We start from the raw sequence: 22533 nt of genomic DNA, 5'->3' as shown, positions 1-22533 counted from the left end.
AGCCTGACAAAGCACATGCCTGTGGGGGCAGCTGTGGTCTCGGCCTCGGTCCCCCGCTGACCAGCATTCTGAGAGATGCTCGCCTTGAGAACTTCCTGTTTTAGCCGAGGGGAGCCATGCCCACATCTTAGGTTTCAGCAGTCAGCTGTGAGTGTCGCATGGCTTGATTGAGGGCTTTGTGTATGACAGATTGAGTTTGGTGTGTATCACAGACCTGTCCGCCTTCTGTAGGGGCGGTTCAGATGGTGGCCCAAGAGTGGTCCTCCCTGCCACTCACTAACCCTAACCCTAACCCTACCCCTAACCCTGTCCCTAACCCTATTCCTAACCCTAACCCTGTCCCTAACTCTAACCCTGTCCCTAACCCTAACCCTAACCTTATCCCTATCCCTAACCCTATTCCTAACCCTACCCCTACCCCTATCCCTATCCCTAACCCTATCCCTACCCCTATCCCTAACCTTAACCCTATCCCTAACCCTATCCCTAACCCTAACCCTACCCCTAATCCTAACCCTAACCCTAACCCTAACCCTATTCCTATTCCTATCCCTAATCCTTCTGTTCCAAAGCAAGCGATGGCATCTTTGACACAGATTCTGCCCAGGAAGTAGATAAAGGCTTTGTGATCACAAGCACTGGCCAGCACCAATGTGCAGAGCAATAGGTACTATTCCTTTGGTTTAATTATAAAATTCAAATGAGATTGGACTCGCTGCTCCCTTGTGTCTGCCCTCCCTGCTGGGCTGTAAGCTTCCTGTCGCCCTGGCGATCCCTGCGTCCTGAACATCCGAGGGGCAGAGTCTGAGCTGAGCGAACAGGAGGCCAGCTTTGCATTCAAATTTGTTTTCTGTTAAAAAAGCGTATGCGATCAACGCAAACCCGAATTAGATGCATGTAAAATGTGATGCGGGTATGACATCTTTTTATTGCACTTAATTTTTATGTGTTCGTTACTGCAGAGCATGTAGACGGCTCCTCCTCAGACTTTTAAAGATTGCTTTTCTGCTCCCGCTGTGAATCTCAGAAACAGTGGGAGGGAGAGCAGGCTGCTTGGCTCTCCCGAGAACTGCTGCTTGAGGCTGTCCTGACAACGAGGGAAGTAAAGTTGGTGTTTGTTTTCTTTTAATTTAAATCCAAGTGCATCTCAATGAGGTTATGCACTTGGTTTTGGACACACACACACACACACACACACACAACAAAAACAGGGACGTGAACAGGGCCCCCTTACCTTGAACAAACCAAACTTGGAAGGTTTCCTTATCATTGCAGTTCTTACTGAAATAGGATTATTGGGAGACGTCTCTTAGTGGATTTTCCCTGAAGGTTTTCTAGAAAGGGGATGTGGAAAGTTGAAGAACTCATGGGCATGGCTGCCGTGAACTTGAAGTTTCTGGAAGCCAATCAAGCCGAATCTCTGGGCGTCCCCTGATCTAAAAATACCACTTGATTAAATCCACTTTTCAATATCCCTGTTCATTCCATAGTGTGGTTTTTAATGTGCCCTTATTTCTCTGAGAGAAAAAAAAAACACACGCATGCAAATGAAAGACGGGAATCTAAAAATAAAATCCATACTTAATACACAAGCTAAATATACCCCAGGTTTTCTCGTTGCTGCATTAATTCAATGGAATCTAATTAGGGCTGCCCCGCAGCGCCGGAGGAGAATGAGTTCGTGTCCCCCCTTCCTGTGGCCTCTCCGCTCCTTTCTTGGAGACTACGTACGAGATGCTCACTGCGCAAGTCCTCACAGAAGATCGCGTGTCCCTTCAAGTTCCCCGGAGGGGAGGTCAGATGGAGGGTGGCAAATAGCTTCGCTTTTCTTTTTAGCTTCATCCTCTTCCCTTGCTGCACCCCAAAGTCCTGACTTCCACCATCTTAGAGTTCACTTTCCAAAGGCGGGATGCTGGGAGGTTGCTCACCGAATCCCCCCCGACACCCGACGCCCGCAGGGTCCCTGCCGCCCGCAGGATGGCCCCGGCCCTGCGCTCCTCCGCAGGGTGCCGCCCTCGAAGTTTGGGAAGTGCTGGGCTCACTAGAGTCGAACAAGGGCCTTGACCGTGGGCGTTTTCTGCAGGATGAGCTGTCGCCCTCTCAGGCAACAGAGGGGTTTCACCTTTTGCAACGTCACCACAAAACATTTTTAAAAATTATTTTTTATTTTTATTGATTTCAGAGAGGAAGGGAAAGAGAGAGAGAAACATCAATGATGAGAGAAAATCATGGATCAGCTGCCTCCTGCACGCCCCCACACTGGGAATCGGGCCTGCAACCTGGGCATGAGCCCCAACGAGGAATCGAACCATGACCTCCTGGTTCATAGGTTGACGCTCAACCACTGAGCCATGCCGGCCTGGCCCACAAAACATTTTTAAAGAATCTCTATTGAGCAAGATTTCCTCATGGAAAGCAAATGCCAATCCCAGGGGCTGAGACGGGGAGGAACCAGGTCGTGGGAAGGGTGATGAGAAAAACTGGAACCAGGATCCAAACCCCTGGATCCCGTGCCCCCGGGTGCGTCGTCTGTGCACATGGAAAGCTGGTTGGATGAGTCGCCCCAGCAGCACCATCTTCCTTTCCTCTTCTCTGGGACCTGCTCCCAGCCACCGTGCAGCACCGCCCGCTTCCTACACCCGCACCTCGCGGCGGAGTCAGGCACACGCCTGTCGGATCCGCGCTGTCGGCTTCCTGAGCTCAGGAGCCATGTTTGAGCACCTCATCTTCTCAGCGGCATCTACCACACACGACGCCAGGAATAACTGATGGGGAGAAGGAGAGGAAGGGGCTCTGGCCAAAGAAAGGGTGGTGTTGTGGCCTGAAGGTCTGTGTCCCCCCAAACCCATATGTTGAAATTCATATGATGGTGTAGGAGGTGGGGCTTAGGGAGGTAAGTGGGTCGGGGATCTGTGCATTAAGAGCAGAGCCTTGGAGAGCTCCCTCCACCCCCTCTCTCGGCCAGGGGGACACAGGAGGAGTCCGCGCTCCCCCCAGACGCGGGATCTGCAGTCCTGACCTCAGACTCCTCAGCATCCACACTGGGAAGTGAGTGTTTGTCGCTGAACCTCCCAGGCTCTGGGGTGTTTGTTACGCGGCTACACTGACTGCAACATCCTCCGGCTCTGCGGGATTTCTGGGGCAGCACTCTGTCTAACATGCCCGCGCATGTAATTGTCTTCCTGTAGGAATCCCGGGTACATTTTTACGCCCACTCGGCCATCTCTCCCGGTGCCTCCGGTATGTAGAAGTTTGTGTTTGCCGGGAAACTGGCTTAAACTTTCAGATGCCAGAATAAGGCACTTATCTACTCGTTTCCTCAGCTGTCCCATGAGCTAAGGAGACTCCAGCTTCCGTTATAAATAAGAAAGCACCAACCTCTCTGGAGACTGCGTGTCACGGGGAAAAGGGGTGACTGAGCCCCTCCGGGCGTCTCAGCAGGGCCGGAGCCGAGCCTGTGGGGAGGGAGGAGATCCTCTTTGAAAGGTCCCGGGCCGACACTTGCAGTCCCGTTTCCGTAACGTGTTCCCCATAGCAGTTATCCCCGTCGGAGACACTGCGTGTGAGTCTTCACTCTGTGTAGGTCATTCCACTCCTTTCGCCTCGCAGAGAAGAGGGACTGTTCCATTTGTTCAGCTTTCCCTGCCGTCTCCCGGCCTAAAGGGGGCGGCATAGCCTGTGCTCCGCGGCACATCCAGGTATGGAATGGGTCTGCTCGGGTACCCCGATACCTGTGGGTGTGTTTGGAAGCAAGGGGCTTGCCCGGCCAGTGTGCTCAGTGGTTGAGCAGCGGCCTAAGAACCAGGAGGTCACGGTTTGATTCTCCCACAGGGCACGTGCCCGGGTAGCAGGCTCGATCCCCAGTGTGGGGTGTGCAGGAGGCAGCCGATCCATGATTCCCTCTCATCATTGATGTTTCTATCTCCCTCTCCCTCTCCCTTCCTCTCTGAAATCAGTAAAAGTGTATTTCTTAAGAAAAGAAGAAGAAAGCCCTCCTTTTTGAGGACGACTTTTAAAACAACAAATAATGAAATAAAAGCAAGGGGCTTGGTGACCCTCCCAGAGAGCGGCAGGCACGCCCCTGTCTCAGCCTTCTCTCCGACTCCTCTCCGCGAAGACGGGCCGGTGAGACTCCGCCACAGGAAGTCTAAATGGATAATGAGAGAACACATCGCCTGCTTGTCTGTCTGATGATGGCTTTATTTTCAAAACTGCAATTAAATGAGATAAAAATATATGGTTGGAGTTGCCCAAACAACTTAAATGGAGCATAAATAACAGCTGCTCGTCATCTGGGAATTTCATCCAGACGGAGCTTCGGTTTCATGCCCTTAAAAAACTGTAACCCGTACACAGCGAGCTGAGCACCCAGCATCCCAAGCGCCGTCCTGAAGAGAGAGGTCAACTCTGGCCCAGGGCTCAGGTGGTTGGGCGTGTCCCATGCACTGAAGGGTCACAGTTCAATTCCCGGCCCAGCACATGCCCAGGTTGCCAGCTTGATCCCCGGTTGGGGGTGTACAAGAGGCAGCCAGTCAATGTTTCACTCTCACATTGATGTCTCTCTCTCCCTCCCTCTCTCTCAAAAACCAATAAAAAAATCTTCAAATAAAAAAATCGAAAGTTTAACTTCAGGAGCCTCTGCCTGGTTTCCGTTCAGCGCAGGACGTGAGAAACTGCCCGTCTATGTTCAAGATTTCGTCCCCACGGGTGGGCAGACCCCACAGTGAGCCACGAGCCCCCAGGCTCCGGCCAGGAAGATTAGCCAAAGAAAAGGAACGCAGTGAGAATGCTGACGACGAAGCGGTTTCTTTCACTTTAAGGCGGGTTTCCCTGATCAATAGCACGGCTGGCGGATTTGTGGTCTCCATCTGTGGCCCGTGCGTCTCCATGTCCTAATACGCTCCCGGGGCCGCTCCCGTAGGTCGCTGACTTTATGATGACCCCTCGATCCGCGCCTGTTCAGTGTTCCTTCAGAGAACATTTATTCTGGTGCAGCTCGAATCGGTCTGCTCCGCCCCCGGGCTGCCCCTTTCTCAGGAGGACGCTGCAATGAATTACAGCGAATCTTCGTCTTCAGCGGGCAGAAGGCTGTGCAGGCAACGGTCACAGCGAAGAATCGCGTGTTTCTGTCAAACCGCAGTGATCCTCAGTCCCTCGAGGGTTAGAATCCTCAGTGGGAGAGAACAGCCCATGGGGGTGAATCGCCGATGAGCTTGAACAGCCCTGCTGGCAGGGACCAGCCATGCCCTTGGCGGGACGTGGTGTCCTGTTTGTATTCCCGGGGGCAGGGTTCCGGGTGGGAGGAGAGGGGTGAGAACCGAGCGTCTCAGGTGGTCAGATAGGGCACTGTGTGGTGTTACGTGTAGGATTTGATTCCATGTCGAATAGATGGGGAGTGTGTGGGCTGCTGGGTCAGCAGGACCTGGGCTCTGGGCTCCGGGGTCTGGGGCGTGGAGTGTTTCTTTCCAGACAATGAGATTAGTGACAAGACTTACCTCTCGGATGGCTGTGAGCAGTAAAAGGCTGGACACATGGAACATGGGAGTGAATAGTTACAAGAGGGTTGAATTCCCAGAGCAGTCTCAGGAGCCTCCTTCAGTGGCACCTCGATGATGCTATTTTGAGTTCTCGCCTCAGCGTGTTGCTGGAAGGAAAAGTGTGGAGTAATGTGAACAGAAGACACGGGGAGTCCCCTGCCCCCTCCGCTTTGCTAAATGCAGGAACGCTGACCCGGCAGATCCGTCCGCAATCTCTGCACACCTGGCCTCCCTCCCGCTGTTCTCCGCTCCCTGTTCAGGCCTCCTCTGCAGAGGGAATCGTGAGTGAGAATCGCCTATGAATAAACATCAGGCGCCACAGGATGTTCAGCCATTAATCCTTTCTCCAACTGTCTTCGCCCTGCGTTCCTTCCCCAATACTTCAGAGCTTACACTTTTCCTTCGTCTCTTTTCGGGTTGATCAAAACTTACTTCCACGTAATTTATGCTGCTCTGATGTACCTGCTCCGAGGAAGCGTTCCGACTGAATGAATGTCCCCTTCCCGGCGAATGACTGAGGGCGAGGTGGTGTCTTTGCAGCCCTCGGTGGTTTGGAAAAGGCACCTCCAGCGCGGCTCTGAAAGCGGGGACTTTGTGCTGAGGAAAGAGGGTGGAAGAGCTGGACATCTGTGGGGGGTGGGGTCAGCACCCTGGAGAGCTCCCACACGGCCCTGTCCTCTAGGAAGTAAGTGCTCCAGGGAATTCCAGTGACATCCAAAGCCTTGGCGGTGGGGACTGTGAACGGCCAAGGTCATGAGCCATTTCTGTGACCCAGTCATTTGTAAGTTCTCGTACATTAACTTAGGAATAGTAATAAGGCTCTTCGGTATGCAAATATCTCCAGGCAAGAACTTGCCTTTCTTTTCAATGTCAAACCACCAGCTAGCATCAGATTTTGGTCGCTTACTTTAAACAAATTGGGGTATTTATGTCTGATTTTTAGCATGGCCATAGGCTTCTGCTTTGCATCCTGTTTCTTCTTTTCTTCTCCCTCCCCTGGCCAGCTTTTTTTTTTTTAATACATATATATTTTTTTATTTATCTCAGAGAGGAAGGGAGAAGGAGAGAGATATAGAAACATCAATGATGAGAGAGAATCATTGATCAACTTCCTCCTGCACACCCCCTACTGAGGATGGAGCCCGAAATCCGGCATGTGCCCTGACGGGGAATCGAACCGTGACCTCCTGGTTCATAGGTCACGCTCAACCACTGAGTCATGCGGCCGGGCTTCTCTGGCCATCTTAACACTAACTCCCCACCCTCTTCGGGTGGTCCTGCCTGGTGGACCTGCCGCTCTTCTGCGAGATGGGAGATCCCTCAGTGATGGGCTCAGTAAGTCACTCTTTTATCCATTGTTATCGCTGCTCAGAAATTACCTTGGTCTCTCACGCTTCCGTTTTCTCTAGACGACACCCAGGTTTATTGCAAGCTACCCCTTCCTCAGCTCCGAATATTTAATAATGTTCCAGACAGAAAATGTGGGTCCCCGACACTCACTCTCTCTCTCTCTCTCTCTCTCTCTCTCTCTCTCTCTCTCTCTCTTTCTCTGACATTCTCTGTGGTCTGCATTCAGGTCTTTTCATATATGAAGAGTTTCTAAAAATTATTTATCACATATTGCAGCCTTCAGACCTCTGTGCACTTTTCTCCCTCAGGAATTTAGCTGCTAAACCTTCCTCTGTGTTATCCGAGAGCCACACACTCTGAGGATTACAGCCGATTTTCTAAGCTCATTTAAATAAAAACTCTGGTATTGCTTCCCACGGGAGAATAAAGGACAGTGGTTTTTCACAGGAAAAAAATATATGAAAACACATTTGCCACAAAAGTGTGCCATTCTTGGCATGTGATTTCTGGGGGGAAATGTACTAGTACGTAAAATGCTGAAGGGAGAAATGAACACCAGAAAGTAGAGCCATTTAGTTAGTTAGTTAGTTAGTTAGTTAGTTAGTTAGTGAATCCTCATCTGAGGATATGTTTTTCCATTGTTTTTCTAGAGAGAGTGGGAGGGAAGTAGGAAGGGGAAGAGAGAGAGAGAGAGACCAATGCAAGAGAAATACCAACACATCGATTGGTTGCCTCCCACTCATGCTCTGACCAGGGTTGGAACCTGCAGCCCAGGTACATGCCCTTGACCTGGAATTGAACCCTTGACCCTGCAGTGCATGGGCCAACGCTCTCATGGCTGAGCAACAGGGCAAGGCGAGCCATTTCCCTTTTAGTCTGCACATCACATGTCAATGAGCCCATGCAAAGCCGTTGTGAGACGCCTCGGGGCCTGGACATTAATTCCATCCGGCATACCCATCGCTTGCTGATCCAGCCGCATCCTCCGTCGCCACTGCCCGGAGCGCGGGGGCGAGCCCAGGGGGACCTGCTCAGCCGTCTCTGAACCACTCGGCGGTTCCGCTTCCTCACAGAGACGGTCCCATGTTGTCTCCTTGTCCAGCTTCACCCTCTGCTCCTCACAGGAAAGTCCCGGCTGAGGCTCCCGCAGGGAAGGCAGAGGAACGGGAGCCTCGGGCTCTTCGAACCTGCATGGTAACGTGCGTGGTCTTACATATTCACTGAAGAGCGTAGTTCACTCAGAGACACGTGTCCTCTGCCTCCAGCGTGTGGAGCAAGGGATGTGAGTGCCCTGTCCACCTGCTCCCCTGAATCGGCGGAAGCGCCGCGTCCCAGGTCCTGAGCGAGGGGCTTTGGAGAGAGACGGGTGTGGCCGGTGATCTGGCCGCGCCCTCGCTGCGGGCAGAGCCTCTCTGAGCTGCAGCTAGTGGCCCGCAGGCTGGGAGCTGGGAGATGATTAGGTCTGCACGAAAAGGACTTGGCGCCCGCCCGGCGTGACCTCAGCCCATTTGGCGAGTCCAGCCGTTATTGCCGCTGGCACTGTGGTCCCAGCACCAGAGCCGCGTCTGCACCAGGTCTCCGTCCCCAGGCGCATCCCTGCTGAGCGTCCTCAGTACCGAGGCTGCGGAGATAAAGCGACTCTCAATAAAACAATGTGTGGGAATCACTGGGGAAGGCCTGGCTTTGTGCGCACAAGCTTCCAAAAATACCGCAAGCACACGGAGTTCTGGGCTTGGGAAACTGGGGCCGCCGTTAGCATCCGGGTGGATAGTTACAGCTGTAGGGACCGCTTTGATCATGCGACCTTTCCCTAAGCCTGTGCCTGGCTCCGGTGTCCAGGGGTTGGCACGTGCAGCCCTCTCTGGAGCACATTGCTCCTTGGAGCCCTTTGTAAATAGAATGATTGGCATGTGATTGGGCACGGGAGTCCCGCCTCCCCCAGTGGGCGGGACAATTAGACGTTGAGCAGCAACCTTGTAGCCTGAAAGGTCTGTTTTTCAAATATTTTTTAAAATATGTTTTTATTGATTTTTTTTTTTTTTTTTTAGAGAGAGAGAGAGGAAGGGAGAGATAGAAACACCGATGAGAGAGAAACATCATTGATCAGCTGCCTCTTGTATGCCCCCTACTAGGAATCGAGCCCACAACCCGGGCATGTGCCCCGACTGGGAATCGATCCAGGACCTCTTGGTGCACGGGCCGACGCTCAACCACTGAGCCACACCGGCCAGGCTTCAAATATTACCTCATGTAATCTTTTCCCGTCGTCTTATTTTAAAACAAAGCACAGGTATTCTCATTTAGGAGAGAAGGAAGCCCTGCCCACCGCCAGCAGCGGGCCCAGAACCCGGCAGAGAGGATTTTGAGACAGATCCGTCCTAATGTGTCTCCCTGGTCCCTGTGTAGGTAGGCTCTGCCATCTGGAATCTATTTCAATTAACTGAGAAATGTGTCTAAATATTTCCTCAAATACCAGATTAATGTGATAGATTCTGACGACCCACATCTTGTAGAACAGCGTGGATTTAAAACTTAAAACGGAAGAATCTGGAATCCAGTTTTTAAGCTCAACAGGACTGTTAAAAATCATGGCACGGCACGGCCGGCGTCACTCAGTGGTTGAGCATCAACTTATGATCCAGGAGGTCCCGGTTCGATTCCAGGTCAGGGCACATGCCTGGGTTGCGGGCTCCATCCCCAGTGTGGGGCGTCCAGGAGGCAGCCGATGGACGATTCTCTCTCATCATGGATGTTTCTCTCCCTTTCCCTTCCTCTCTGAAATCAATAAAAATATATTTTAAAAAATCATGGCAGATATTTCTCCTTTTCTCCCCCGGTTTTTAGTGCTTTTCCCCCAGGCAGCGCCATGGTGGATTTTGCCTGGATAAGATGTGATCTCTGTTACCGGGCAGCTCCTTGGTTTCACGCGACTCTGGAGATTGGGGGGATGTCTGTGCAGAAGCAGATAGCTTATTCGAAGACCCCGAGTGCGGAAATGACGATTCAGACTTACTCAGTGTCACTCTGAGGGATAATGGTTTACACGATTCATGCCGTAACCACGTTTTTAAAATCCCCGGTTTCATCTCCTTTTGAAGGCTTTTGAAACTGGTTCCTTAAAGAAGAGAAAAACTCATCTCCTGCCCCCACCCCCTCACCCCCACCCTCACCCCATGCCCATTGACTAAAAAGCAGGTCATTACGTCAGAAGTGGAATTTCGATGGCAGCCCTGTTTGGCTTTGCGCTGAGTACGGGCGTGAACTCAGCTCTGGGGTCTCCCGGCTCCTGGGATGAGGTGGTACCTGTCAGTCCTGCCACCAAACTGCTGAGTCCCGGCGGCGGCCAGAGGACATCCTATGAGGTTTCTATAAATACTAGTACTTGGTTCGTGAAAACATTACCGTATGACCTTAAAACGTGCTTAAGTCCAAACGAAGCCGGTGATGAAGCCTGTGTGTGTGTGGCTCTTCAATATCCTGGACTGCCCCTGTGCCTAGCCCGCGTGTGGAGGTGCCCCTCTGTAGCTGCTGTGCCCGGGGACGCTCCATCACTCACGACACAGCCTCTAACAGGTGCCTTGGGACCCCCCTCTTCCAGTCTGTCAAATGGAGACATTCATCAGACCTAGCTGGCCCCCAACCCACCCCTCCCCCAGGACACTCCTGGCTGGGAACCCACCTCAAATCTGAGAGGAGGGCATTGCATCGAGTAGCTCAGACAACAAAAATGGAAGGCACTTCAACACTCCTTGAGACGATTTACATTTAAGAGGATGGGATGAAAACCATTTTTTAAACAATAACGTTATTTCATTCAACGTATTTCTTACGTTAACTCATTTTTAGTGGCAACCGGTCATTGAGGGTCTCCAACTGCGATTTGGGGGCTTGTAGTACCTTCTCTCTACCAGACGTGGCCTCCCTGAGAGGGGGCGTCCTCTCCGACGGAGCCTTGGACAGCACCTTGTGCACATCCAAATCCACACGGGCCCGGCCGGAGTGGCTCATGGTCCAGTGTCGACCTATGAACATTCCCGGTCAGGGCACGTGCCCGGGTAGTGGGCTCGATCCCCAGGAGGGTGCGTGCAGGAGGCAGCCGATCCATGGTTCTCTCTCATCATGGATGTTTCTCTCTCCCTCTCCATTCTACTCGGAAATCAATAAATATGTACATTAAAGTTCTCATTTCATGTTAAGTGCTTTGCATCTAACTGGGCCCCTGTGACGAAGGCTGCCCTGCGGTGTGGATGTGGAATTGGGGGACATGACAGTGTCCGTGAGGAGAGGCTCACCGATTCCTGCCCCCCCCCACCCCCGCTACCCCCCCTCGTGCGGGCGCCTGAGGCTGGGTTTCGGCAGGCCTCCCCCTGGGAAGCCTGGCACACTCCCCTGGCATCTGGGACTCCCGTGTGAACCCCTTTCTTCTCTTTCTCCCCCCAGATCTCGAGAACTTTCAGACGAGAGCAAGAAGCACGGTGTCTGTCCGCCAGGGCCAGGGCATGGTGCTGCTGTGCGGGCCGCCCGCCCACTCCGGAGGTGAGTAGTGCCCGCCCGGTGCCCGCCACCCCGTGCCCGCCGCACGTCGCTCTGTTCTGGCTGGTGGTCCCCCTCCCGGCACCAGCAGGGGGTCAGTGTCATCCGCAGAGAGCCCCAGAGCGCCGCTGGGCCCGGGCGAGTGCTGTCCACGCCTCCCTCCCATCGTCGGGCAGGAAAGTGTCAGACGGCCCCCAAGTCCCACCCTGTCACTGGGCTCAGGGAAAGGACCCCTGTCTGCTCAGGGAAGGGTCGGAATTCGAATCCTGCTGCCTGGCCCAGAAACGTGGGTGGGGCCACCCAGGCCTTTTCCCAGCTGGCCTGGCTTCCCTCCATCTCGCTGCTGGCCTGGGAGGGATCAGGCCCAGGCCCCGAGTCCCGTGACCTCGGAATCCAGGGTCGCTTTGTAAAGACTCACACTGGCGAGGTCATGAGGAGCACATCCCCCCAGAGCAGGGGTGGGGAGCCCTGTTTCCTCCAGGGGCCACTTGGCTGTTCCTAACATCATCCACAGGCCACACAGAACCATCCACTTAGAAGTCAGCTGCTCTCTTTGGCCAAACATGTAATGAATTCACCCCTCAGGCCTCGGCAGGGCCAGACCCCATGATCTTGAGGGCCTTATGCGGCCCGAGGGCCGGACGTTCCCCACCCCTGCCCTGGAGTCGCTGCCAGGCCGCCCGCTCACGTGGCTTCAGTAAACCGAGTGCCTCGCATTCCTGAAGGACGTGGTCTGAGCTGGCGCGCTTCTTGGGGTGTCTTCCAGAACAAGTCCTTTGTCTGCTCCCCTCTGCTCCCAAGCACGTGGCTCGGCCAGGGCGCCGAGCGTGGGATCAGAGGGAGGAAGTGGGAAGAGGCAGGACAGGAGTTCAAAGTCCCGCCGTTCCGTTCTGCGCCGGGAAGCTCTGCTCTGCTGAGGCCAGTCACCTGCCTCGCCCTGATGCTCCCCGGTGGCGAAGGGGACAGCAAAGTCAAGTATTTCATATGATACGCGGTGGCCCTGGGCAATCCCGTCACTTTGTTACTGAGGGGGGTGTGGGAGGTGCTGCAGGCAGCCCGAGGCACCCGCTAGAAGGACCTGCGCGCCTCAGCGACAGGTCTGAGGGCAGGGAAGGCTCGGGGGCGCGGGGCTACGGGGCGGGGACATTTATCAGCATCCACCGAGGCCATGGCCACAGACGGACAAACCCCCTCCTGGACGTTCTGATAAAGCGCCATCTGACACCTGCTCCCTTGGTGTGGCTGCCACTTGCTATTGGCAGAATGCGTGACTTAGAAAGGAAGCACCCTAACCCGAGCATCGGCGAACACCCTTTCATTTTCACCGCATATTGCCAAGCTGTCACTTTCCCCTCCTCATCCACGGGCCCAGCTCACATTCCCGGCGGACACACAATCAGCCAAGTGAGTCAAGGCTGGCACCTCACACACAGCGAACATAGCAGCAGGTGGGAGGGGCCGGGGCCCCCACAGGTCTGGGTCAAGGTCACGGAGTCCGCAGGTGCCCACCCTTTTCCCCAAGGGTGTTCCGGTTCCCTGGATCTGGGACAGGGCCCCCCAGTCCGTGTTCCATAGACTCTGAGGCAGCAGCAGACGCAGACCCACCGCTGGTCACCTTCTCAGAAGCACCCGGCCTCCCGCTGGGCCCCCGGACCCCCACGTCACGGGCAGAGGCGCTGGTCCTTAGGTCGAGTCCCCGCGGCAAAGCTGCCCTGGAAGCCCCTGGGGCCCTGCCCTGCCCCCGTGTGCGCGGTGGTTGTAGACAAGGGCGATGACCCACTCAGGAAGCATGGCGTGTTCCCACATGAGACAGCGGCCTTGTCTGTTCGGCCGCCCCCTCCGTCCTGATCGCGAGAGTCGGCCCCTGGGGTCCAGCAGAGGAAACCCCGGGATTCTGATTCCGAGTTGACTGCATTGCGTTGGGTCTTATAGAAACTCGCTGTCACCGTCACCGTTGGATGCTTTGACATGGAACACATCCCCATTCGAGTTCGACCCATTCGCAGGCGTCAGATGCAGGGATCTTGTCTCTTGTCTCGGGGCGTGGGGGGGGGCGTGTCCGCAGGGGCCTTGGGGGGGTGTAACGCGTTCGTTTACGCTACGTTATCTCCTGGTCCCGGAGGTTACCCTGTGAGCAGCAGGACGCGTGCTTCCTGGGGAGCTCACAGCCCAGAGGCTGCGCAGGCCGCACACTGGTCGCTGGCAGGCCAAGGGTACCTTTGCCTGGGACGCTCGCTCCTCTTTCCCTCCCGGAGGGAACATCCAGCGCAATTAACTGTGAACTTCTTCAGAGGCGTCCCGGCATCACTGACAGTTCCTACGCCGCCCAGGTGATTCTCACAGGCGGCCGGGTGCACACCCCGTTATAGACCAAGTAGGTCTGTCCCAGCAAAGCCCGTCTCTGCAGCCACCCCTGGGCCCCAGAACCATGCTTTTACCCGGACACATCCATGGGCATTGGGACGTTCAGAGGCTCGTCCTCCCTGCCACGAGGCGGTTTCAGGGGGACCCTTTTGTGTTCTCACAGGACAAGGTAGAGCGGGAAATGAGGACGCCCACGGTCCTCGTTCCCTGTTAACTCACCGTGTGGTCCTGGCCAGTGAGATAACGGCCCTGAGCCCATTCAGGCTCCGCCTCCCACACCCACTGAGCGTCCAGCGGCAAGGTGTCACTGAGGGTCAGTCACACAGAGCATATATGTACTACTATATATATATGCATATATATACATACACACACACACACACACACACACACACACACACACACATATACACACATAATTGATTTCAGAGAGAGATAGAAACATCAATGATGAGAGAGAATCATGGATCAGCTGCCTCCTGCACACCCCCTACTGGGGATCGAACCCACAAACCGGCATGTGCCCTGACCTGGGAATCGAACCGTGACCTCCTGGTTCATGGGTCAACACTCAACCACTGAGCCACACCGGCCGGGGCTCAGAGCTTCTTAACTAGTCCAGGACTCTATGTCCAGGATAATCTGGTCAGCCTGCCCACTCTGCCTAGCTCCCCACGTCCTGCCTCATTCCCACCCCCCGCCCCAAAGTGCTGACCAAGTGCCCCCATTCCATCATAGTTCGGGCACTCTTGCCCTCACATCCACCCGAGGGCCACCCAGACCCCATGCCTCCCAGTTCCAAGCCGCGCCGCCCTTGGGTCCTGAGTGTTGCTGACATCTAGGACGTCCGGCGGCAGGCCCCGCCCACATCAGAGCCCGGGGCTGTGGCCGGGTTCCAATGTTGCCACCCTCCGACTTGGACAACTGGTCACCTTCCTCAGGAAGGGCCCCTCCCAGGACTGATGTGTGCCCGCTGCGCTCTGCCGGGGAGATTCCAGGCTCCCGCCCCTTCCCCGGATCTGGGTCCCAGCATAACCCTCACACCTCCCCAGCGTCACGCCAGCCAGACGGAGTCTATCCTTGTCTGGACCCCTCTCCAAGGGGCCGCAGGGGTGAGAAGACATAAATGTGGCAGCAATTTGCACAGCTGAGATGTCCAAACATTGTGTTTAGGGAGGCTTGGTCTGAGGGTTTTATCTACTTAAACTCGAAATTAAAGTTACGTCAGAAACCAGCTTCTCTTTGGAAGAGATGGTTCTTGGTTTATATTCTGTGACAACGCTTAGTTGGCAGATGATTTTCAGAAATGTCCCCCAAGAGACTCACATGAACTTTGCATCCTCCGTGCGTCGTGCCCTGCGTTGCGGCTTCATGAACGTGCTGGTGTGGCCGCTCTGGTAACCTTTGAGAATGGCCCTGAACGCCCCCGATGGCTGCTCGTTGGCCAAACCCTGTGGCATTCTTGATGTTGCCCCTCCCCGGCGGGCACAGTGCCTTCCTCAGCGGGTGCCAGGCTCCGCTCCGTCCCCTGAGAAGAGGCAGGGCGTAGAGTGGACCAAGATTTTTTTGCAGTGCTGAGATTTTCTTAATAGATTAAAGGCCGTGGTCTCCGACATACCCTATAGGACACTTTTCCAAAAGCGAAATTTGCTGTTTGTCCATCATCATGCAATTGACAATCCCGTTGGGAGAAGAGGACCGGGATTATTTCTCTTTTCCACACCAAAATCAGGCTCCAGCTCTCTCGGCCATGGGGCCATTTAGCTCAACAAAAGTATCAGCAGCCCTAACCGGTGTGGCTCAGTGGATAGAGCGCCAGCCCTCAGACTGAAGGGTCCTGGGTTCAAGTCTGGTCAAGGGCATGTGCCTCAGTTGCAGGCTCGATCCCTGGCCCTGGTTGGGGCACGTGAGGAAGGCAACTAATCGATGTGTCTCTCTCACATCGATGTTTCTCTCTCTCTCTGTCTGTCTCTCCCTCTCCCTTCCACTCTCTCTAAAAATCCATGGAAAAAATATCCTCCGTTGAGGATACACAAAACAAACGAACAAAATAGCATGAGCCAAGGAAGCACAGCGAGGAACGCGGCCGCGTGGCCAGGAGAAGGCCTGCTGCTCCCCACGGACGTGACAGGGAGCCCGCGGCGAGTCTTTCTGAGGTCGGAGAACACCCGTCAAGTGAACTTTCTGACGCTCCCGACCTCACGCCTTGCCCTCGCGTTTTCCTATCAACGCTCTTTAAAACAGCGTGAATGTTCCCTAGCTCTACTTCCGCATGCCTTGCTGCCAACAACTGGAACAACTGGACGCATGTGAGGGGACGTGAGTGTGTGCTAGTAGCAAGCATTCCCTGGTTACAGAATAACCCCAGACCTTCTAGCCCTGAGCCCCAATTTCATGAATGAGCCTGGATGGACACTTGCCCGTCTGATCCTGAGCAGAGCTCCCCAGGCGTGCAGCCGTGTGCTTTCTGCCTAAATTCTCCTTTTCCTCTGGCTGCGCCGGTTTTGGATTTATGGCAAGTCGCAGGCCACAGCTTAGAACTGGACTCAGCCACCTGGTAAATACCAATGAACTAAATGTCTTTGTGTTCAAGTCGCGCAAAGAAGCTTATTTCATTAAAAAATTTAAAAAAAGAAACAGCAGAAATAAACTTGGAGAAATTCTTCTTCTCTCTCTTCTTTTCCTTTTTTGTTTTTGTGGGGCAGTTCAGCCACGGATTGTAGTTCCTTAGCGATGGCCCGAAGAGTGATGGTCTCCTGAGAATTACCCTGTGCTTGATTCAGCGAGAGGACTACCTAAGAGTGTTTGAGGCTGGATTTCAGTCCGAGTGGGGAATGTGTTTTCTTTTTAAACATCAGGGGGAAATCGAAGAGATGATCTCCAGGCTTGATCCTCAGAACGGGAGGCCCGTGGATCAGTCAGAGGAAAGGGCCAGACACACGAGCATCAAAAGGAGGAGGCGTTTGGAAAGTGGGGTTTGGTCCCCAAAGCCCAGCAACTTGGTGACATGCTCTGGAGTCTGTCCGGTTTCTCCTTCCCTCGAACCAGCGCGTGCCTAGGAGCCGCCTGGGAAGCCAGGCTGCCCGGGGGTGGGCTCGCGAAGCCCAGTTCTTACCATTTCGTGCGAACGCAGGCTTGCCTTTTGGAAAGAGAAACCAGAGTTGGAAAAGTAGCTCTGGAGCTTGGGTTTGAAGGAGGGGAGGGTGTGGGTGTGGGAAGGAGGGACAGTATCTCAGGCAGAACCAGAGCACCCAGGGCTGGAGTCGGGGGCTGTCTGGCCCTGAGGGAGAGGCCAGGGGCGGGGCCCTGGGCGGGGCAGGGAGCAGGGACACGTGTACGCCTGGCGGTAGGCAGTGATGAGGCTCTGAGGCAGGGGTCCTCAAACTTTTTAAACGGGGGGCCAGTTCACTGTCCCTCAGAGAGAAGGAGGGGAGTCGGAGAGTGCAGCGCACATTCCACACATGCGCACTGCGGGCCCGGGACGAGTCGGCTGCTAGGCAGGACAGGCGGCGGCGGCAGAAACACCCGGCGGGCCGGATAAATGTCCTCGGCGGGCCACATGTGGCCCGCGGGCCGTAGTTTGAGGACGCCTGCTCTGAGGTGTTCTTAAAGAGGCAGGTGTTTTTCTGAACAGAAATTAGCAGTTTTGAGGTGGGAGATGGTGGGGGTGGAGGGCCACGTTGCATGGGTTCAAGAAAGAAGCACAGTTCTAACCAGACCAGAAACAGGGCAGCCATCAAACCCCTGCTTGAGGAATGGGCCCTAACTGGAGCACAAGTGGGTGGGATTGGGAGATGGGGACAGGAGACTGTCTTCGTCTATTCCAGCTGCTGCAACAACGCACCACAGGCAGGCGCATAGAGACGCCGAGAGTTTTCAGAGACAGAGAAAAGGCAAGCGCATGCCTCTCCGAATCCAATCGAGAGCAAACGAGAGACATACAAATGCGCGCAATTAGAATTGGAAAGAGCACATCGCTCTGCACAGAAGATTTAAAATCATAAGAGCAAACTCCGTGCCGCTCCGATCGCTTGAACATCTGGACGAAATGAGCCATCCGCTGAAAATGTGTAAATAGCAGCACTGAGCCCAGGACATGCAGAAACCGGAATAGGCCGGTTATCGTGGAAGGAGCTGGGGGCCGTCGAGAGTGACTTTCTCCAGGTGCCGTGGAATTTGTAAGAAGTCCTCTGAACCGCCCGAGGAGAGGCCCGGCCTCATCACCGGTGCCAGAGCCCAGGCGGGAGGCGGAGCCGCCGGCTCACTCACGGAGCGAGCCTAACCCCGGCCCCGGGACCGGCAGGCAGCACACGGGGAAGCGATCCACCCAGAACACGCAGCTTACCTCGGGGACCACGGGTGTCAGGCACTGTTTTCAATGCTTTACGTGAATTAACCAACTGAATTCTTACCCAACCTGGCGATCCCGTCTGTATCTCTGTTTCATGGGAGACAAACCCTGAGGCCTTGCCTAAGTGAAGATGAATTGCCCCACCAACTCCTGAGCTGCCATTGGGGGATATGTATGTGAAATGGGGGGGGGGGGGGGGGGGGGGGTAAAAGTACAGATAACTCAAAAGGCCAAGAAGAGTACCAGCTTCAATCCTTCTCATAGTCGAGATTACGAACGACGTTGTGACATAAGATAACCGCGAACAGAAGGAAGATCCGTCTGTTTTCTGCTAAATGAGCCCCCACGGCTAGAGGCGGTAAGCGGCAAGCCCCACGCTATCCAGGCGGGTCAGCGATGAGGCGGAATGCATTGTGCCAGCACCACTCTCAAGTTCCGTCACTGGGATATGTTGGAAAGTTTCTAAAACAAAACATTTAAAAATCCTGGGGTCTGGTGGGATTGCTTCTAGCTCACATGTTAGGACGCGCTTCTCCACTGTCCATTACCTCCTTCTCCGAAAAAGCATCTTCGTCCCAGCGTTTGGGGCCAGAAAACGTCGGCATTGCACGGAGGCTTTTGCACCGCGTGTGGACCGAGGGAGGGTCTCCTGCAAACCGTGCGGCAGTTCATACTGGTCTCCCATGTGAAAACCCCCCTGGGCATTCAGCCTAGAACAGCTGCCGCGCTCCCTCCTGGAGAGGGGGTCGGGAACATGCCTGGGTGGGCGTGAGCCTCTTCGCTGGGGGGCGGATCCTCGCTGTGCTGCTGGGGCAGGTGTGCGGTGCGGCCTGCACTCCGCAGTGACTTTCTGCGGGGAATGGAAAAGCATCCGCCTCCACACCGCATCCCCAAGGGCTCTGAGCCCAGGTCCGAGAATTGCTTGGGAGAGGGGGGTCACTCTACACTACGAGGGCTCGCTCATTTTCGGGTTAGGAAACTTGACTTTCAAGCTGACGGAGCTTCTGTTTCCATCCCCGCGCTCGCTCGTCTCTGAGGCATAGATGTGACGTTTGTCACTAACCATCAACTGGAGAAACACAGGCAGAGGGTGGCCGGTCGGCGGCCCGGCGCCTGCCATTGGCCGCGCTCTGAAACCGGGTGTGTTGTATTGTGTAGCGGACACCCTGCCACACCTGCTTCCCACGGTGCACCTCGTGTAAGTCCCCCCAAATCCACCTGCCCGGCAGCAATCGTTCAGCAGCAGCAATGCAGTTAGCGCCCAGTCTTCTCGTGATGGCGCGGCTTTGCAGAAGGCGTGAGGGTCGAGCCTGCGAGCCCTCCTGGGGCGCGGGGCTGAGGACTGTGAGCGGGAAGTGCGGGCTTGTCCGTGCTCCGGCCACGAGGCCTTCCCGGAATAGCCCCCCTCAGCACATGGCCTCTCCGGTTTGAATGTCAGGGTCCACCCCTAAAGCTCCAGCCCAGCGGCGTGCGTGTGGCTATGTGGAAACTTCCGGAATGAGGATGAATAAGACTGGGTAGGACTAAACTAATCCTCCGTCACCCCAGCTCTAAAACTCTCCCCTTTGCTGTGTATGAGGTCATACCTTTCAAATGACGCACACGCACGTAAAGGGCTCTTCTGGACACTCTGACCCAACACCCAACACCTGCCTCCCCCCCCCCCCCCCCACCGCCACCCCCCTGCAGCCTGTCTTATCAGAAGCCAAAAACAACTGGGCTCAATTCGTGGAGGAGTGAGCAGCTTTTGTGGACGGCGCGTGTGAGGAATGTGAAAGCCGTGAGTCTCCGTCCACAGGCTGGTAGGACGGATGTGCCATCCACACCCTGTGTCTTGCAAAAGGAAATAAATGATGGGGAAGCGTTCAGGGTGCTGACCCTGGGATGCCGTTGTCGCCTGGCCCTGGAGAGCAGTTGCCTCTTCATCACTCCGGGGCCTGCCCTGGGAGCCACTAATGAGGCCTGCCCGAGGTCTGCCCCCAGCACCTGTCAGCCGCGTCCCCGGGGCGCCCTGGGCGGTGGAAGGTCTGACGTCCGTACATAACCACCCTGTGACTCTCCATTAATAATGGACCGCCTGCCGGAAGCGTGGGCTCCCTGCCCACCAGCGACGCTGTTCCTTTCAGGTGCCAGGAGGCTGTCGACGGGGGGCGGGCGGGGGTGGGGGCAGGAGAAAAGGCAGCTGGCACCTGTACCTCGGGCTCCTCCAAACCAGAGCAGGGGATGGCTCTCCCCAGCGAAGTCCTGGAAACATGGAGTGATGGATGCCGCGCTAATGGCTGGCTGTCTCCAGCCCGGTGACAGCCCGCAGCCAGATCAGACACAGCAGCCCACGCCCCGGTGTTATGTAAGACGCAGAGTTCTGACAGCTCCCTTGGCTCCCTGGAGATGAAGCCCAGCTAGTTTGAACGCGTTATTTCCTTACGTGTCTGCAAAGGAACTGTCCTCACACAGACAGCTGAATATGTTTCCAATTAATTGTTAAAAAATAATTATCTGAGTTTAGTCAAAAATAACTGTTGAGGTCTTGGTTGGATTGTTTTGTTAGTTCCCCTTAGATGTGGATGGCAAAGAAAGAACAGAGAGGCAATCAGAACAGAAATGTGGCCCAGCTGGCGTGGCTCAGCAGCTGAGTGTTACCTAGGAACCAGGAGGTCATGGTTCGATTCCCGGTCAGGGCACAGGCCCTGGTTGTGGGCTCCATCCCCAGTGGGGGGCGTGCAGGGGGCAGCCGATCCATGATTCTCTCTCACAAATGTTTCTATTTCCCCCTCCCTTCCTCTCCAAAATCAATAAATATCCTCTCTAATAAAAGGGTAGTATGCAAATTAACCATCACTCTGCTACATAAGCCACACCCACCAGCCAAGCCACGCCCACCAGCCAATCAGGGCGAGTATGCAAATTAACCCCAGCTAAGATGGCTACCATTGGGTTTCCCCGGCAACAGAAGAAGCTAAGCTTTCCACACACTCTAGCGGGCCCAGGCCTCCACTCAAGGATACAAAGTTTCAGTTATAGAAGGTAAACAACTCCAAGCGGCAGCCACGGATCCAGCAGGAGGCTTGCCTCTGCTCCAGGCTACAAAGTTTCAATTGTAGAAGGTAAATAAATTCCAGATACCAGGGCCTCTGCTTGGGTCACCAGCAGCTTGGCTGGCCTGCAAACCACCACAGGCCCCTTGCTCAGGCCTCTCCACGCCCCAAGGGAACCCCGCCCTGATCCAGGACACCCTTCAGGGCAAACCAGCTGGCCCCCACCCACGCACCAGGCCTCTATCCTCCTATCTAATAAAAGAGTAATATGCAGATTGACCATCAATCCAACACACAATATGGCTGCCCCCATGTGGTCAAAGATCCTGCCCCCATGTGGACACAAGATGGCCACCACAAGATGGCCAGCAGGGGAGGGCAGTTGGGAGGCACCAGGCCTGTAAGGGAGGGCAGTTGGAGGCAATCAACCCTGCAGGGGATGGCAGTTAGGGGTGACCAGGCCGGCAGAGGAGGGAAGTTGGGGGCAAACAGGCTGGCAGGGGAGCAGTTAGACATCAATCAAGCTGGCATGGGAGTGGTTAGGGGGTGATCAGGCTGGCAGGCAGAAGCAGTTAGGAGCAATCAGGAAGGCAGGCAGGCAAGCAGTTGGGAGCCAGCAGTCCTGGATTGTGAGAGGGACATCTCTTGAGGGGTCCCAGATTGGAGAGGGTGCAGGCTGGGCTGAGGGACCCCCCCCCTCCGTGCACGAATTTCGTGCACCGGGCCTCTAGTATATATATATATATGTTTTTAAAACACAGACATTTGTTAGACCTTGTAGGTGAGAGAGATTTCTCTCTCTGAAGCTTATACATACTGAGAAGTCCCCTTGACAGGTGACCTGTCAAGTTACTCTTGGAATGGATGATCCGACCCCAGACCCGGGACGGGCTCCCACACTTCCAGGGCCTGGCGGAGGCTGGACCCGGTGGGCCACGTGCGAGGCGATAGGGAGCAGAGAGGACGCGGTGGGCTGGGAGCAGCTGGCGGTGCCCACGGTGCACCCACGGGCGTTTGCAGGCTCAGCTGGACCATCCCACGGACATGATCGCTGTAGGAGGTCACCTTGGCACCTGGCCGCCTTGCAGACAGGACACAGGGCAGCCCACAGGGCAGGGCCAGGTCCTGCAACTCAACAGGAGACCCGAAGAGCCCAAAGGTGGTCATGGACTCTGTATGACTGTTATTTCACATTTCCCAGGTGATACGTTAAGAGCAGAGAATTGAGACTCACATAGCTGAGTGTGGAGCCTCCGGCCTTTTTAAAAATATATATATATTTTTTTAAATCCTCACCTGAGGATACGTTTTTATTAATTTGAAAGAGAGAGAGAGGAGAGAGAAACATTGATCGGTTGCCTCC

At 55.0% G+C, this 22533-nt stretch overlaps 1 protein-coding gene across 1 annotated transcript in view; it reads left to right on the top strand.

Annotated features, from left to right (window-relative positions):
- CNTN4 (contactin 4) overlaps positions 1–22533 on the top strand; it is a gene marked incomplete at its 3' end in the record, with an annotated part of 315112 nt that overhangs the window by 205388 nt on the left and 87191 nt on the right. Inside the window, exon 5 of the mRNA XM_079795738.1 lies at positions 11328–11423. Within this exon, the coding sequence (XP_079651864.1) occupies positions 11328–11423 (96 nt within the window). The remainder of the gene's footprint in view (positions 1–11327; positions 11424–22533) is intronic.

The sequence above is a fragment of the Cnephaeus nilssonii genome, assembly GCF_951640355.1.
Source record: "Cnephaeus nilssonii genome assembly, chromosome: 17".
Taxonomy (NCBI): domain Eukaryota; kingdom Metazoa; phylum Chordata; class Mammalia; order Chiroptera; family Vespertilionidae; genus Cnephaeus; species Cnephaeus nilssonii.
This window is presented reverse-complemented; position numbering and strand designations above follow the sequence as displayed.